The sequence below is a fragment of the Rhinopithecus bieti genome, unplaced genomic scaffold (assembly GCF_001698545.2).
Source record: "Rhinopithecus bieti isolate Rb0 unplaced genomic scaffold, ASM169854v2 scaffold_32422, whole genome shotgun sequence".
NCBI classification, from domain to species: domain Eukaryota; kingdom Metazoa; phylum Chordata; class Mammalia; order Primates; family Cercopithecidae; genus Rhinopithecus; species Rhinopithecus bieti.
In genome coordinates this window covers 3,293,807-3,312,430 of record NW_016814631.1, presented here as the reverse complement: position 1 = coordinate 3,312,430, position 18,624 = coordinate 3,293,807, and the positions used below count along the sequence as shown (strand labels likewise).

The window sequence follows — 18,624 nt, the reverse complement described above, 5'->3', positions numbered from 1 at the left end:
TGCGGTTAGATCGCAGACTGCTGTGTTAGCCATGAGGGAGGCTCCATGGGCGTGGGACCCTCCCGGCCAGGTGTGGCATATATTCTCCTGGTGTGCCCGTTTGCTTAAAGCGCAGTATTGGGGTGGGAGTCACCCGATTTTCCAGGTGTTGTGTGTCTCAGTTCCCCTGGCTAGGAAAAGGGATTCCCTTCCCCCTTGTGCTTCCCAGGTGAGGCGATGCCTCGCCCTGCTTCAGCTCTTGCTGGTCGGGCTGCAGCAGCTGACCAGCATCGATTGTCCAGCACTCCCTAGTGAGATGACCCCAGTACCTCAGTTGAAAATGCAGAAATTACCGGTCTTCTGTGTCGCTCACGCTGGGAGTTGGAGACTGGAGCTGTTCCTATTTGGCCATCTGCTCCGCCCCCTAATAATTTAATTTTTAAACGAGCAAAAGACTTTAACAGACATTTCTCAAAAGAAGACATACAGATGTCAAAAAGGCCATATGAAAAGGTGTTCGATTGGCCAGGCATGGTAGCTCATGCCTGTAATCCCTGCACTTTGGGAGGCTGAGACGGGTGGATCACCTGAGGTCAGGAGTTCGAGACCAGCCTGACCAACATGGAGAAACCCGGTCTCTACTAAAAATACAAAATTAGCTGGGTGTGGTGGCACATGCCTGTAATCCCAGCTACTAGGGAGGCTTAGGCAGGAGAATCGCTTGAACCTGGGAGGCAGAGGTTGCGGTGAGCTGAGATCATGCCATTGCACTCTGGCCTGGGCAACAAGAGCGAAACTCTGCCTCAAAAAAAAAAAAAAAAAAAAAAAAAAAAAAAAAAAAAAAAAAAAAGGGTTTTAAAATATTTAATAACAAAAAAAAAAAAAAAAAAAAAAAAAAGGTGTTTGACATCATTGATCATCAGAGAAATGTAAATGAAAACTACAATGAGATATCATCTCACCCCAGTTAAATGGCTTTTATCTAAATGTCAGGCAATAACAAATGCTGGCAAGGATATAGAGAAAAGAGAACCTTCATACACTGTTGGTGTGAATGTAAATTAGTATAACCACTGTGGAGAACACCTTTGAGTTTCCTCCAAAAACTGAAAATAGAGCTACCGTATAATCCAGCAATCCCACTGGATTATCCAAAAGAAAGGAAATCAGTATATCAAAAAGATAACTGCACGCCCATGTTTATTGCAGCACTATTCACAATAGCCAAGATTTGAAAGCAACATAAATGTCCATCAACAGATGAATGGATAAAGAAAATGTGGACCATTTACACAATAGAATACTATTTAGCCACAAAAAAGAATGAGAGTCTGGGTGCCTATAATCCCAGCTCATGCCTATAATCCCAGCACTTTGGGAAGCTGAGACGGTAGGCCTCCCCTGAGGCCAAGAGATCAAGACCAGCCTGGTCAATATAGTAAGACCCCATCTCTATGTAAAAATTAAATTAAATTAAAAATAAAAAAATAAGAGCAAGAACAAGATCCTATTATTTGCAACAACATGAATGGAACTGGAGGTCATTATGCTAATTGAAATAATCTAGGCACAGAAAGACAAACTTCACATGCTCTCACTTATTTATGGGAGCTAAAATTAAAACAATTGAACTGATGGAGATAGAGAGTAGGACGGTTACCAGAGGCTGGGAACAGGGGGTGGCACAGAGGAATGGGGTTGGTTAATGGGTACAAAAAAAAATAGTTTAAAAGATGAATAATACCTAATATTTGGTAGCACAGCAGAGTGACTATAATAAAAAATAATTTAATTTTATATTTTTAAATGACAAAAAGAGTATAATTGGATTGTTTGTAACAAAAAGGATGAATGATTGAGCTGATGTATACCCCATTTATCCTGATGTGATTATTACACATTGCATATCTGTATCAAAATGCCTTATGTATTCTTGGAAGTCTATTTTGATTTAAAAAAAATTTCTCATGTAAACATTAAATATATACACCTACCACATACCCACAAGAATTAAAAATTAAAATTTTTTTAAAACAAAACATTTTTGAGGACTGTCGGCACTGTGCTTACTCTACCTAATGGATAAGTTAGCCCTGCAACCATTAGCAAGAGAAGGGCTGAAAGCAATGGGGAAACTCAGACGGGAATGGTAAGACAATTTAGCTGTGAATCAACTAGAATGCTCTTAGGTGCAGATAATAAAATTCTGACTCCAACTCACTAAAGCAATAACCAGAAAGTCCAGAAGTATGGCAAGACCCAGGCTTGGGTGATTCAATGACCCCACAGTATCTGCAATTTGAGTTATTATTTTTTTAATTTTTAAAAATTATTTTAAATTTTATTTTTGAAACAGAGTCTCACTCTGCTGCCCTGGCTGATGTGCAATGGTGCAATCTCAGCTCACTGAAGCTTCAAACTTCTGGGATCAAGCTATCATTTCACCTCAGCCTCCTGAGTAGCTGTGACTACAGGCAGGTGCTGCCATGCTTGGCTAATTTTTATTTTATTTTTTGGAGAGACAGGGTCTCACAATGTTGCCCAGGCTGGTCTTGAATTCTTGGGTTCAAGCAATTCTCCCACCTCAGCCTCCAAAATGCTGGGTTTACAGGTGTGACCCACCATGCCAGGCTCTTATTTTTTTAGACTAACCATTCTTCTGTTCACAGTATCAGCTTCATCCAGATGCTAATTCCCTTTCATGGTCATCAGATGATTGTCCACAGAAATGCGGGCAACATTCCTCCTTGTTTACATCTAGTGAGACAACCAAGGAATTTGAATCCATCCCTTCTGATTGAGCCAACCTCAGTCATGTGACAAACCAGACCAATTAACCATACCCTGGGAATACTTCACATGGCTGACCTAGCAAATCAAGACCCACCCTGGAGTAGAAATGTGGTGTACATCAGAAAAAGAGCAGGAAACATGACATGTCTCATAATCCATTCCACAGCTCTGAACCCTGTCCTCACATCAAGCACATTAGAAGGTCAAAGAATCTTTTAATCCAAGAGAAAATCTAAGAGAGAGGGTTTGCGGAGGATATTTTTAGAAAAAGCTATGCTGTGAGTCCTGTTTCCAAACCCCTCCCCATAAGGACTGAAACAGGGTTAGGTAAAAACCTGCTCTACCTCAAAGCTAAGTGAGAGGGGACTCCACGGAGCTACTCAGAGAGCTTAATGTGTAATCAATTGCCTGATATGTTCTTCTTGCCCACTGCAGTTGACTGAGACCATGGCACTGCAGTAAGGAAAGTTTAATTAATATGAAGGAGAACTGGAGTTACCACTCAAATCAGTCTCTTGGTATAGCCAAGGGACTTAGAGTCAAAAGAACTCTAAGCCAAGGGACTTAGAGTCAAAAGACTTATAGCCAATTAAATGTCCAGATAGGAATAGACATGGATAGGCATTCATTATCCTTTAAAAAAAAAAGGTTTTACGTAAAAGTCAATAATCAAAAAGCCGAAGGCAAGGTAACAAAACTGACTTATCTTTAACTTCTATGCCTTGAGCTACAGTAATCTTGGGTTTAGTTACAAACTTTTAGCAATTAGCTATACAAAATGCAAACATTGTTCTGAAACAAAAAGTTTTTAAATATATATCTATCTTCACAACTCATAACTGGGAATTTTGTACCCAGGAGGCTTTGTCACAAGGTATCTTTATCCTGTCTGTAATTATCTTCCTTTAATTCTACAGGAATTAGAAAAGGTGCCACATAACAGCTCAGAAGGCAAAGTCCCGTGTTTTACTGGCTGTTGAGGCATCTTTGTACCCATCCTTGATTTGGAGGGTCTGACTTGGACTTAATTCTATCCCTCAAAACTGGCCCTTACAGTCTCATATGCTCACCTCTTCCATGACAGTCTCCAGGCCTAGAGGGAGGATGTTTGTACAGTCTTAGCAGCAGGGCATTTTCAGTGAAAAGCAAATTGGAGCCAGTGTGATGCCAAATGAGGGCGATTCGCATCTCTACTCTTCAGAATACCATGATTCTGGTTTCCTTGGAGATAAAACAAGGAAAAATAAAAAACAATATTTTGAAAACCAAAAGAGTATTTGTGTGTCAGAATAGAAAAGGAACCTATTCCATTAGGGCATCAACTAAAATATGAAGAAAATGCTAACATGGCACTCTTTAGAGGATTATATAATTCATGATTCAATCTGCACTCAAAAACAAAAGTTCGGGCTGAAATCTAGTAAAAAGTGTTACACTTTTCCTTTGAAAAAACCTCTCTCTCTAGTTCTCCTTTTCTATTAAAGAATTTTTTTTTTTAAAGGCAGAGAGTCTCGCTTTATCGCCCAGGCTGGAGTGCAGTGGTGTAATCTTGGCTCACTGCAACCTCCATTTCCCAGGCTCAAACAATTCTCATGCCTCAGCTGCCTGAGTAGCTGGTGTTACAGGTGTGCACACCACACCTGGCTAATTTTTGTATTTTCTAGTAGAGACAAGGTTTCTCCATGTTGGCTAGGCTGATGAAACTTCTGGCCTCAAGTGATCCACCCACCTTGGCTTCCCAAAGGGCTGGGATTACAGGTGTGAGCCACTGCACCCAGCCTAAAGAGAAATTATAGTAAGACCAATTTATGTGCAAAATAAGTTTTAGGCTTATTATACTTGGCCTGATTATTCACATAAAGTGCAGCAAGAATTAATTGGCCACATAGGCTCCTTTTAAGTTGGCTTTGCTGGAACTTTGCCTAACAATATGTTATTCTAGTCTAAGCCCTGGGGAAAAAAAAAAAAAACACAGTGTCTCCAATTGTCCTGTTTTGAAAGAAACGAATCTTACTAAACTTGTGCAAATAACTATATTGTCATAAAATCAGAATACTCATGAAATTCTGGAGAGCTCAGAGAGAAAAGTAAACTTGCTCACAAACACATTCTTCACTTAATTGCTCTAAACTATAAATAATTCAAAGGAAAAAGATTTGCTTGACTCCTCTTTAACCACAGCAGCAGCCTTCCAAACACGATGTCCTTTGTTCACCTTGGAAGTTCACAAGTGAAACAGCTCTGGTTAGATGGGAGCTGTCTATCAGGCTCTGCAGAATCTAGAGCAGCTCCTACCTAGTTAGAATCAGTCTTAGGGGAAAAAGAGGCCCTCTGCTCAAGTATTCTCCTCCTTGCATTCCTCAGGTAGCAAGACCCTATATCAAAAGGATATGGGTCCCCAGCAGGGGTTGGGCCAAGGCACTCAGTCCCTTTTGTCAATCTTTATCTTAATTTGCCCCATTATTGCCACAGGTAAAACGTAGCATTCTCATTATAACCATTGTCTTTGGATTTTTCTTAAATTTTCCAATCTGGAGCAAATAGTGTTTTAAAGGCCTTTGTTTTAACTCCCTAAATTTTCATTTTATTTATTTCATTTATTAATAACCATCCAAAAATGTGTATCACCCTTCTGCAGTGAGCTCTTTTACTCCCTTTCTCTTTTCCCATCTTTTATTTATTTATTTATTTTTTCGTTAATTGCCCCTGATATTTTATTAAGCATCTGTAACACCCACAAGAGACAGCAAATTTGATAAGGCTTCTCACATAGTCCTGTGATTCTGCTGGAGTAATGTCACCCAGGGTGCTCATGTAAAAAGGGCTCCCTAAACCCCACAATTTACCATGACGTGGGTAATAGAAATTTTTGTTGGAGAATATTTGGGTCACCATGAAGCCAGTCCCACGTGGCTTGCATATGAAGCATATCAACTACTTCACCTGGGGTGTTCCACTTGGCATTTTATAGGGAGAGTTGGGCAATCTCCTTCTCAGGATAAACCCTAGGCTTGTTGTTCTCTCAGGAATCACCTCCTGTGTATTTCAATCACATACATTCACCAGCATTTGTTTAATAGTGAGCTGTGGGTCCTGCATCAACCCAAGCAAGCTCTTTCATTCTGTAGCATTTAAAATTAACGATTCTATCCTTAAAGTAGTTATTTTTACAATTTTTTGTGTAGCAGGATGAGCCGCAGACAAGAACCCCTCAGACACTGAGTTGTAGAGGGAAAGGGCTTTATTCAGCTGGGAGCATCGGCAGACTCACGTCTCCAAAAACCGAGCTCCCTGAGTGAGCAATTCCTGTCCCTTTTAAGGGCTTACAACTCTAGGGGGTCCGCATGAGAGGGTCGTGATTGATTGAGCAAGCAGAGGGTACGTGACTGGGGGCTGCATGCACCAGTAATCAGAACAGAACAGAACAGGACAGGGAATTTCACAGTGCTTTTCTATACAATGTCTGGAATCGGTCAGGGGTCGATCTTTAGCTACCAGGCCCAGGGTTCAGTGCCGGGCTGTCTGCCTGTGGATTTCATTTCTGTCTTTTAGTTTTTACTTCTTCTTCATTTGGAGGCATAAGACAGTATGATGGGTGGTCTCCTCCCTTAATTGTAATAAAGGTTTCTCAGGGAGATGATGATACCAATCTACAAAATGGAACAATTTCTTTGCAATAACACCCTGTGGCTTTTTGGGTTTTTTGTTTGGTTGGTTGGCTGTTTTTTTTGTTTGTTTTGATTTTGTTTTTTGAGACAGGATCTTGCCCTGCCACCCTTGCTGGAACGCAGTGGCACAATTTCGGCTCACTGCAACCTCCGCCTCCTGGGTGCAAGAGATTCTCACACCTCAGCATCCAAAGTACTGGGATTATAGGCACGTGCCACCACTCCCAGCTAATTTTTGTATTTTTAGTAGAGACAAGGGTTTCACCATGTTGGCCAGGCTAGTCTGGAACTCCTGACCTCAGGTGACCCACCCACCTCAGCCTCCCAAAGTGGTGCGATTACAGGCAGAAGCCATCATGACTGGCTACTCTCTTGTTTTAATGGTTACTTCATTTTGCCCTTCCTCCACATTGACTGTCTTCTTGGTAACCACAGATCTCAGAGGTAACTTTGTTGCCTGAGCTTAGTTTTTCTCTTTATCCATTTAGTTTTATCTGTATAATTTTTCCTTTACTCTAAAGCAATTTTAGTCACTTAAATAAAAAAACAATTACTTTTTTTTTTTTTGAGATGGAGTCTCACTCTGTTGCCCAGGTTGGAGTGCAGTAGTGGCATGATCTCAGCTCACCGCAACCTCCACCTCCTGGGTTCAAGCAATTCTCTTGCCTCAGCCTCCTGAGTAGCTGGGACTACAGGTGCCCTCCACCACGCCAGGCTAATTTTTGTATTTTTAGTAGAAGCGGGGTTTTAACATACTGACCAGACTAGTCTTGAACTCCTGACCTTGTGATCCACCCACCTTGGCCTCCCAAAGTGCTGGGATTACAGGTGTGAGCCACTGCACCCAGCAAAATTACATTTTCTTTAGCAAAAAAACACATCCTTGTGGCTTTTTGTTTTTTGTTCTTTTTTGGAGCAGAGGTTTAATAGGCAGAAGAGAAAAGAAAGAGAAACGGTCTCCAAGTGGAAAAGACCAGCAGGAGGCATATACTCCAGATTTTACAGAGAGGATGAGAGATACGGTAGTTGTGGACAGGAAAGGAGGAAATTATGACAGGAAAAGTGGAGATCCTGTTAATGACACCCCATCAGGTGGTCAGAAGCTGGGGTCACTCCAGAAGCCTTTGGATAACACCAGGTGGTAGCTCCAGCCAGAAATCCTCAGTTGCTCCAAAACCTCTTCCAGCCCCATGCAACAGCTAAGTCCTCTCTGAAAGTAAGCTGGTTCAAACAGGACCAATATGCCCAGCAACCCATAGGTACGGGGGAATTCTCCATGTTCTCTCCAGAAAGCCTGTCCTCCAAGTCTTATGAGGCTGGCAGCCATGCTAATTGTTTTTAAATGACTGAAGGTAGCCCAGTAGTTGGTTTGATCTGGTTCTTAAATGGAGACTGAGAGCCTTGAAATGAAAGGACAGAGTTGGAATCTGCTCCTCTGCTCACCGTTTCAATGAATGTTGTATCTTGGTATCCCAGATGAACCTCCAATATGAAGCTGCTATGTTGTCTGGAGTATAAACCCAGGGTTTTATCAGGGGAACCAGTCCCCAATACATAGGTTCTTTTCTATTTTCCTTAAGGGTCGGCCAGTCTGAGAAATAAAGAGAAAGAGCACAAGAGAGAAATTTTACAGTTGGGCCTCCGAGGGTACCATCACATATTGGTAGGACCGTGATGGCTACCTCGAGCCATGAAACCAGCAAGTTTTTATTAGGGATTTTAGAAGGAGAGGGAGTGTACAAACACAGAGTAAGTCACAAAGATCACATGCTTCAAAGGACAATTAAGATCACAAGGCAAGGCAAAATTAGAATTACTGATGAGGTTCTATATCCCGCTGTGGATGCATTGTCTTGATAAACATCTTAACAGAAAACAGTGTTCGAGAGCAGACTACTGGTCTGACTAGAATTTACCAGGCTGGAATTTCCCAATCCTGGTAAGCCTGAGGGCACTGTAGGAGACCAGGGTGTATTTCAGTCCTTATGTCAACCGCATAAGACAGACACTCCCAGAGAGGCTGTCTATAGACCTACCCCCAGGAAGGCATTCCTTCCCCAGGGCTATTCCTTACTGCAAAAAAAATTCAGTGATATTTCTCCTACATGCACATCCATCTATGGGCTTTCTGCAAGAAGAAAACTATGACTCTATTCTGCCCAATGCTTCAGGCAGTCAGACCTTATGGTTATCTTTCCTTGTTCCCTGAAAATTGCTGTTATTCTGTCCCTTTTCAGGGTGCACTGATTTCATATTGTTCAAACATACATGTTTTACAATTTGTACAGTTAATGCAATCATCACAGGGTCCTGAGGTGACATACATCCTCAGCTTACAAAGATGACGAGATTAAGAGATTAAAGTAAAGACAGGCATAGGAAATTATAAGAGTATTGATTGGGGAAGTGATAAATCTCCATGAAATCTTCACAATTTATGTTCAGAGACTGCAGTAAAGACAGGCATAAGAATTTATAAAAGTATTAATTTTGGGAGCTGATTAATGTCCATGAAATCTTCACAATTTATGTTCTTCTGCCACAGCTTCAGCCAGTCCCTCCATTCGGTGTCCCTGACTTCCCTCCCGCAACAGGGTTTGTCATCTTGCACCAGGAAAACTTAGGACACAAACACACACGAGGAGTTTAGGAGTAGAGGTTTAATAGGCAGAAGAAAAGAGAAAGAGAAACAGCTTTCTCTATATAGAGAGAGGGGTCTCCAAGCAGAAAAGACCCCATCCTTTTGTTTCTATAAACTTCACCAAAAACACCTCTGTCGCCAGGCTGGAGTACAGTGACATGATCTTGGCTCACTACAACCTCCAATTCCCAGGTTCAAGCGATTCTCCTGCCTCAGCCTTCCGAGTAGCCAGGATTACAGGTGCATGCCACCAGGCCCAGCTAATTTCTGTATTTTTAGTAGAGACAGGATTTCGCCATGTTGGCCAAGCTGGTCTCGAACTCCTGACCTCAGGTGATCTGCCCACCTCAGCCTCCCAAAGTGCTGGGATTACAAGCGTGAGCCACTGCACCCAGCATTTTTAATGTAAATTCTTGGTAAACAACTCAGAAACTCCCTCTTCTTTCCATTTAAAAACCCTCTTGTAACTGCTGCTAATTTATGGAGTATATATTCAGGCAACTCAAGTTGTAATGCTCCCAGGATGCAATCCTCAAGTTTAACCCAGATAAACTCTCTACTTACACTAATTCTGCCTCAGCTTCTTCCTTTTAGGTCAACACTGCTATATTAGTCCATTCTCATGCTACTATGAAGAAATACCCAAGACTGGGTAATTTATAAAGGAAAGAGGTTTAGGCTGGGCACGGTGGCTCACATCTGTAATCTCAGCACTTTGGGAGGCTGATCATCTGAGGTCAGGAGTTCAAGACCAGCCTGACCAATATGGTGAAATCCCATCTCTACTAAAAATACAAAAATTAGCCAGTGTGATGGCAGGTGCCTGTAATCCCAGTTACTTGGGAGGATGAGGCAGGAAAATCACTTGAACCTGGAAGGCAGAGGTTGCAGTGAGCCGAGATGGCACCACTGCACTCCAGCCTGGGTGACAGAGTGAGACTTCATCTCAAAAAAATAAATAAAATATAGGAAAGAGGTTTAACTGACTTACAGCTCCGCAGGGCTGGGGAGGCCTCAGGAAACAATCATGGCAGAAGGGGAAGTAAACATATCCTTCTTCATATGGTGGCAGGAAGGTGAAGTGCAGAGCAAAAGGGTGGGTGGAGAAAGCTCCTTATAAAACCATCAGATCTCATGAGAACTCATTCATTATCATGAGAACAGCATGGAGGTAACCGCCCCCATGATTCAATTACCTCCCACTGGGTCCCCCACAACACGTGGGGATTATGGGAACTACAATTCAAGATGAGATTTGGATGGGGACACAGCCAAACCATATCAATTACTTACCCTACCTTGCCCATTGCTTCCTATGAAAAACACAATAAACACTCTTGCCCACATTTTCCCCCTCCCTCCACGTTCTCACAGACCCTGGTGCTTCCCCAGGTGGCTCTGCATGGTGCACCACACCTCGGTTTTCTAGAGATCTGTGAGGATAAGCTTCTTTCTTCATGACAGTCATTTCTGCATCTTCCTATCCTACCATATCTGATTAAAACAAATCCTGAGTACCCTTAAAACAGGAACAATACCTTCAAAAAATTTGTTTATATACTCAATTTATTCTAATTTGAATTAGGTTGGTGTATGATGACGAACTCCAAGCAAAAGAGTATTTCTTCTGGACTCCCAGAAATAGCTTCAACAACACATTTGTATTTTCCCTAAAATGAAGTATAAGAAATACAAGTAATACAAAATGTTAGATGCTACTATTTCAGAGGCTTTGTAAGAACTTTCTCTTACTAGCAGAAAGCCACTTAAATTGGATTGATTTTATTAGTTTTCCAATGAGACAAAATTTTCCATGTCTTTGAATTAGATGAGCATAAGCCCATTTATTTCCCAATTATAAAATTATGTTATTTTTAAAAACTAACCTAAGAGGTTTTGAAATATTAGATATTAGTTTATAACAAAATAATGAAAGATATGCATTATTACACTTTATTTTAAAATGGTCACCAAAAGTAAAATGCATAAAATTTCATTATTAGATACGTCATGCAAACATCTAAATCACAATGGTATTATTCATCGAGGCAGCAATTATTTTTACAAAGGCATGGATGACCAGGCTAAGTTCCCAAGAAAATCTTGAACAAAATAAGTCTGTAATTTACATGATTTTTATTCTCCTAAACAATATTCACATTATATTTAGTATATTACATGAATAGTTATAGAGATTTACTGGCTTATACACAGTGGTCATTCAGTGCTTTCATCTGAAGACTGTTCAACAGATTAGTAATGAGCTCTTGCATTCAAATTACTCTTGCCCATGTATGTTAAAGGGAAAAAATGAAGTGGAAAAAGATGCTATCTTTTGTGCAATTTTTCCATAGTCTACAGAAAGAAAAAATACCAAAAGACCTAATACTAAGGCTGCGCACGGTGGCTCACACCTATAATCCCAGCACTTTCGGAGGCCAAGGCCAGGTCTCACTAACAACTGTTTCAGTACTGACCGAGTGGTTAAGTTAAATATTGAAAGCCAGTGCCCTTATACAAAGGATGGGATGTAACAAAAGCCCATCAGGAGTTTTGCCCAGGCCTTTCCTGGGCCTTAAAGCATGACAAAATAACTAAGAAATTCTTAATAGGACCCATTTAGGATTAATCAAGTTTTATTGTGGGTCTGAAGAAACTCCCCAGGTTTCCACAACCAAGTTTATTGGGGGTCTGAAGGAACTCCTCAAACCTCCATGATTTAGCAGGAGACAAGATAAAGGTAATCACCCCAGCACCCAGACCCATTTAGATTAAGTAAAGTTACTGAGGCTCCAGAGGAAGGTCTTCAGGACTCAGACCTTAGTCATAGATTAAAAGAAGTTAATCACTTGTGTCTTCAGATGAATGCACACTTACACATAGACATATTCCTTAGAATGAATATAAGCTCTGAAAGATTTGTAATTTTGAGTTGGTCTGGCAATAATTTCCAGACCTTCTCCCTGTAACCAGTTGCAGAAACGAAAGCTCTCTTCCTCCCCAGTTCATCTGCATCTTGTTATTGGGCTGCAAGAAATGGCAGCCTGACCCTCAGTTTGGTCCAGGAACAAAGGTGGGTTGATCACATGAGGCCAGGAGTTTGAGACCAGCCTAGGCAACATGGTAAAACCCCATCTCTACTAAAAATAAAAAAATTAGCTGGGCATGGTGGCATGTGCCTGTAATCCCAGCTACTTGGGTGACTGAGGCACAAAATCACCTGAACTTGGGAGGTGGAAGTTGCAGTGAGCCCAGAACACACTTCACTCCAGCCTGGGCAACAGAGCAAGACTCAGTCAAAAAAAAAAAAAAAAAAAAAAGCTAATTCTAAATAAAAGTGAAGGAAAAAACCTTGAACATCTTAATCTTGAATTGCTATTCATGAAATTGTCAGCTGGGCACAGCTGCCCACACCTGTAATTCCAGCACTTTGGGAGGCTAAGCGGAGTGGATTGCTTGAGCTCAGGAGTTCAAGACCAACCTGGGCAACATGGTGAAACTGCATCTCTTCCAAAAATACAAAATGTTAGCCAGCATTGTGGCACGCACCTGTAGTCCCAGCTAGTCAGGAGGCAAAGGCATGAGGATTGCTTGGGGTGGAGGTTGGTGGGTGGAAGTTGCAGTGAGCAGAGATTGTGCCACTGCACTGCAGTCTGGGTGACAGACTAAGATCCCATTTCAAAAAAAAAGGAAGAAGTTGTGAATTGCTTGTTTCAAATGCTTAACATGTCTATTACTGCTAAAGGTTAGACAGTACAAAATAAATATTGAACAATACCTTAGAAAATTTTATTCCCTTGAAGGAGAATGGTACTGTTGTATTCACAGTCTCTGCAAACAAAATATAAAATACAAGACGTTATTGGTCACGGTTAGGTGAATTTTTTCTTGGTAGCATAGAGTACACCTTTATGGCATACACTTAACTACTGACAGAGGCAGTCCCAAGCAAAACTGTAGAAAAATAATGAACCTTTTATACCCTGGCTACTATTCTCCTGTGGCTTCCTTTCCCTGCCCCTAGAGCCTCTCTGTACACCTGCCCCTATCTTATCTCTTAGGGGACACAGACTATTAAGACCTGGTGGTCTCAATAATGAATAAACGATGAACAAACTAGTGCTAATATGCTTCAGACCAAGTTACATATGTATATTTTAAACTAGTTTTCAGAGACATTGAGGCACATTAAGCTGAGTATAATGGAGAATAATCTTTCCAAAGACACATGAGATATTTTGGAGGCAGCCCGAATACTGAAGTGCCTCCCAATTACACCACTGAGAAGCTCAAGTTAGCTTCTGTTTAAGTGCATAGCCATGGGCCTGGCCCCACACAAGCTGTGGAGCACAGAGTCAAAAGTGCAGGAAAATCCACACCCTACTGTTCTAGTCAGAACAAAGTAGTGAACGTGATGTTATGGGGTAAAGATAGAAATATATGTTTTGAATCTCAAACAAAAGAAACAGTGGCCAAAAATATTTTTAATATAAATAGTTAAATCAAAAACTATAATATTGTTCTCAGAAGTAAATAAATAATGTCTGCGTGTATACTTCTACTCTCACAAATAAGCATTTACTTATTTACTTCTGGATGTATCCTTTTTCTGTTTTTGTTTGTTTGTTTGTTTGTTTTGAGACGGAGTCTCACTCTGTTGCCCAGGCTGGAGTACAATGGTGTGATCTCTGCTCACTGCAACCTCTGCCTTACGGGTTCAAGAGATTCTCCTGCCTCGGCTTCCTGAGTAGCTGAGATTACAGGCACCTGCCACCACACCCGATTAATTTTTGTATTTTTAGTAGAGACGTGGTTTCACCATGCTGACCAGGCTGGTCTCAAACTCCCGACTTCAGGCTATCCGCCCACCTCAGCCTTCCAAAGTGCTGGGATTATAGGCATGAACCACTGCACCCAACTGTTTTTTCTTTTCTTTTGCTTTTCTTTAAAGCAAATAAAGGTGTATTGTTATTATTATTATTATTATTTTTTTTTTGAGACAGAATCTCGCTCTGTCGCCCAGGCTGGAGTGCAGTGGCGCGATCTCGGCTCACTGCAAGCTCCACCTTCCAGGTTCACGCCATTCTGCTGCCTCAGCTTCCCCAGTAGCTGAGATTACAGGCACCCACCACTACACCTGGCTAATTTTTGTATTTTTAGTAGAGACGGAGTTTCTCTGTGTTGGCCAAGCTGGTCTTGAACTCCTGACCTCAGGTGATCTGCCCGCCTTGGCCTTCCAAAGTGCTGGGATTACAGACATGAGCCACCACACCTAGCCAGGTGTATCCTTACTAAAGGAGTTGATACCTGAGGTGTTTCTTCTGCTCAGTAAAGTGATCATGTCTTCATAATCTTATGATCTTTCATTCAAGGCCAATCCAATTCAAAACTTAACAATTCAACAACTACTTATTGAAAGCCTACTACCCACCAGGGCCTGGGAAGACAATGGTACTACAACTCTGTCCCTTCTCTCAAAGAGCTAAAGTCTATTGAAGATATAGATATTTAAGAAACCATTCCAACTGTGAGCGGTGGCTCACGCCTGTAATCACAACACTTTGGGAGGCCGAAGAGGGGAGATCCCTTGAACTCAGAAGTTCAAGACCAGCCTGGGCAACATGGTTGATCCTTATCTGTACAAAATATAAAAAAGAAAGATGGGTATGGTGGCGTGTGCCTGTAATCCAGTTACTTGAGAGGCTGGGGTGGGAGGATCACTCGAGCCCAGTAGGTAGAGGCTACAGTGAGCTGTGTTTGTACCACTTCACTCCAGCTTGGGTGACAGGGAGACCTTGTCTCAAAATAAATAAATATTAAATTAAAATTAAAATTTTTAAAAAACAAAAAAAGACCCCCAAAATAATAAGAAGAAACCATTCCAAATACAATATGCAATGGGAAAGACGCAGTAAGGATAAATATAACATCTTTGTAAGAGTGATGGCCCTGGGGCCAGAACTGCTTGGGTTTGAAGCTCAGCTCCTCTACTTGGTGTGTAACTTCGGACCAGTCACTTAATTTTTCTATGGCTCAGTAAAACGGTGATGGGTGATAACACATATCTCATAGAATTATCACAAGGGCTATACCAGTTAATACATGTTAAGTGCTAAGAACAAGGCCTGGGACACAGCACTTATTAAATATTATTACCACTAAATGTTACTTATAACGTTTAATATTATTCTTTCTCGCTTCTAGACCCTCCTTCTAATGGCATCTTGTGAATAATAACATATTCATACCTTGTGAATATTAATGCATTAATATATTAGTTATATATGTATATATTATATAATAACATAATAATAGGCTCTATCTTATTAACTTGCTAGTTTCTTTGAGAGTATTTCTCACAAATTGAATCATATTTCATTTTTCTCCTTTTCTTTATTTTATTACTTCATTAGGATCTTGTTTTCTCCACTAGTCTGTAATTTCCATGAGGACAGGGGTTTTGCTTTGGACATTTTTGAATCTGGCTCCTAGTACCTAATTCTCAGTACCCAGCTTCAGGACCAACTATTAGGTTGGTGTAAAAGTAATTGCAGTTTTTGCCATGAAAAGTAATGCAATACATCATTACATAATTAAATCCATAATTTGCAAGGCCCAGCACAAAATGACGATGTGAGGCTGCCTATTCAAAAGATGGGGGAAACCTGTTAAAGTTACTAGAACATAAAACTTTTCCTTTCTTCTATGTGTTTCTCTCTCTAGACTTGCCATAATGTTTTTATTGCAATTTAATATCATTTGTAATAAAGAGAACATTTTAAACTATTAGTATGAATTTCAGTATTCATCTTCTTATAATACAATGCCAGTTTTAAATGCAAATATCAAAGCATTTAACTTTAAGGTAGAATCACTGAAATTACACAATTTGTCTTTCCCTGCTCATCCCCAGGGGGTGCCTCAAGCCGAGCCAGCCAGAGGAAACTAACTCAAGCCAGAGGCAGGAAGTTTGAACGGAGAAAGAGAAGATCCCCAAGGTGTGGAACAGCCTGAGGGAACGCCCCCTCAGCAAGCAGCACAGGTGAGTGTAGAAACACCCAGGGGCTCCTCCACCACTGGGGGCTCCTGTGCAAGCTTCGGCCTGAGAGCTGCCTGTCAGGGTCCTCCTTCCACAAACTGCCAGATGCCCTGTGCCCCAGTGAGGGGCAGGAAGTCCAAGCAAGTATCTTTCTTTCCCACAGGCCTGCTATTCAACAGTGACTCTCAATGCACTGCAACCTCCATGCAATACCTCCACACACTACCTGTTTTGGGGTGGAGCAGGGGATGGTGTGCCCAACTAGTCAGCTGCTGAACAGGGCCGTGGCGCTGCCAGCCAAGGTAGGGCAGCCACTGTCATGCCCACGCAAGATACTGCAGGGCACCCACACCAGATCCTGACCCTCCCTGTAGCCAGGATTTCACCAGGAGCAGAGGTTAGCAGGTGGCACTGGACAGAAGAGGGGAGAGGATCCCAGGGTGCCAGCAGGGAAGTGGGCAGCGAGAACCAAGAACCAGTCCAGGGAAGGTGGGTTCATACCCCATCATCTCATTAGATTTCACTTACACAAAACACACACTCGAAAATAAAATTATTAAGAATTTCAAGATTGTGATCACAGGGCATTAAACCCCAAGCACAGGGCCCTTCTGTATACGGGGCCCTGGGCTCTGGTCATGAAGCCAACTCTGTCAACTTTGTGAAAGGTGTGGGGGAGGAAGATGGATGAGACTTAAGGATTTGAGAAAGAAATAAGAACAACTCCTAGACCAGGTGTGGTGGCTCACGCCTATAATCCCAGCACTTTGGGAGGCCGAAGTGGGCGGATCATGAGGTCAGAAGTTCGAGACCAGCCTGGCCAACATGGTGAAATCCTAGCTCTATTAAAGATACAAAAAATTTGTTAGGCATGGTGGCACACACCTGTCATCCCAGCTACTGGGAAGGCTGGGGCAGGAGAATCGCTTGAACCAGGGAGGCAGAGGTTGCAGTGAGCCGAGATTGCACCATTGCATTTCCAGCCTGGGCAACAGGACGAGACTCTGTTTCAAAAAAAAAAAAGAACAACCCCTAGTTTTCTATTTAGGGAGACTGTCTTAACACTTAGCAGGTCAGGTAGGCAGACGGAGTTCTAACCTCTTCTGTTGGATAGACCTCTTTTTCAATTGTTTTGTCTGTCTTAGAAGGCTTTTTTGTTTTTGTTTTTCTTTTTTTGAGACTGGAGTCTCACTGTGTAGCCCAGGCTGGAGTGCAGTGGTGGGATCTTGGCTCACTACAACGTCTGCCTTCATTCAAGTGATTCTCCTTCCTCAGCCTCCCAGGTAGCTGGGATTACAAACATGTGCTACCACACCCATCTACTTTTGTATTTTTAGTAGAGACTGGGTTTCACTGTGTTGGCCAGGCTGGTCTGGAACTACTGACCTCAAGTGATCTGCCCGCCTCGGCCTCCCGAAGTGCTGGGATTATAGGTGTGAGCCACTGTGCCTGCCCAGAAAGCTCATATCTTGCTCATATCTTCCATTCTTTTCTTTTCTTTTTTATTATACTTTAAGTTCTGGGGTACATATGCACAACGTGCAGATTTATTACATATGTATACATGTGCCATGTTGGTTTGCTGCACCAATTAATTCATCATTTACATTAGGTATTTCTCCTAATACTATCCCTCCCCCATCCCTCCCACCCCATGACAGGCCCCAGTGTGTGATGTTCCCCTTCCTGTGTCCAAGTGTTCTCATTGTTCAGTTCCCACCTATCAGTGAGAACATGCAGTGTTTGGTTTTCTGTTCTTGTAATAGTTTGCTCAGAATGATGGTTTCCAGCATCATCCATGTCCCTACAAAGGACACAAACACCTCCTTTTTATGGCTGCATAGTATTCCATGGTGTATATGTGCCACATTTTCTTAATCCAGTCTATCATTGATGGATATTTGGGTTGGTTCCAAGTCTTTGCTATTGTGAATAGTGTTGCAATAAACATATGTGTGCACGTGTCTTTATAGCAGCATGATTTATAATCCTTTGGGTATGTACCCAGTAATAGGATGGCTGGGTCAAATGGTATTTCTAGTTCTAGATCCTGAGGAATCACCACACTGTCTTCCACAATGGTTGAACTAGTTTACACTCCCACCAACAGTGTAAAAGTGTTCCTATCTCTCCACAACGTCTCCAGCATCTGTTGTTTCCTGACTTTTTAATGATCGCCATTCTAACTGGTGTGAGATGGTATCTCATTGTGGTTTTTATTTGCATTTCTCTGATGACCAGTGATGATGAGCATTTTTTCATGTATCTGTTAGCCGTATAAATGTCTTCTTTTGAAAAGTGTCTGTTCATATCCTTCACCCACTTTTTGATGGGGTTGTTTGATTTTTTTCTTGTAAATGTGCTTAAGTTCTTTGTAGATTCTGGATATTAGCCCTTTGTCAGATGGGTAGATTGCAAAAATTTTCTCCCATTCTGTAGGTTGCCTGTTCACTCGGATGGTAGTTTCTTTTGCTGTGCAGAAGCTCTTTCATTTAATTAGGTCC

General features: G+C 41.7%; 1 protein-coding gene across 2 annotated transcripts in view; it reads right to left on the bottom strand.

Annotated features, from left to right (window-relative positions):
* Positions 1–3,954: 3,954 nt before the first annotated feature.
* Positions 3,955–18,624, bottom strand: part of LY96 (lymphocyte antigen 96) — a 44,608-nt gene continuing 29,938 nt past the window's right edge. The window contains exons 4-5 of one of the 2 annotated variants that reach the window (XM_017851634.1): positions 12,860–12,912; positions 3,955–3,993 (exon numbers count right to left, since the gene is read on the bottom strand). In XM_017851634.1, the coding sequence (XP_017707123.1) occupies positions 3,970–3,993; positions 12,860–12,912 (77 nt within the window). In that variant the 3' untranslated portion in view covers positions 3,955–3,969. Of the gene's footprint in view, positions 3,994–10,629; positions 10,752–12,859; positions 12,913–18,624 lie in introns of those variants that run through there. The other variant, XM_017851633.1, reaches the window with a different exon arrangement.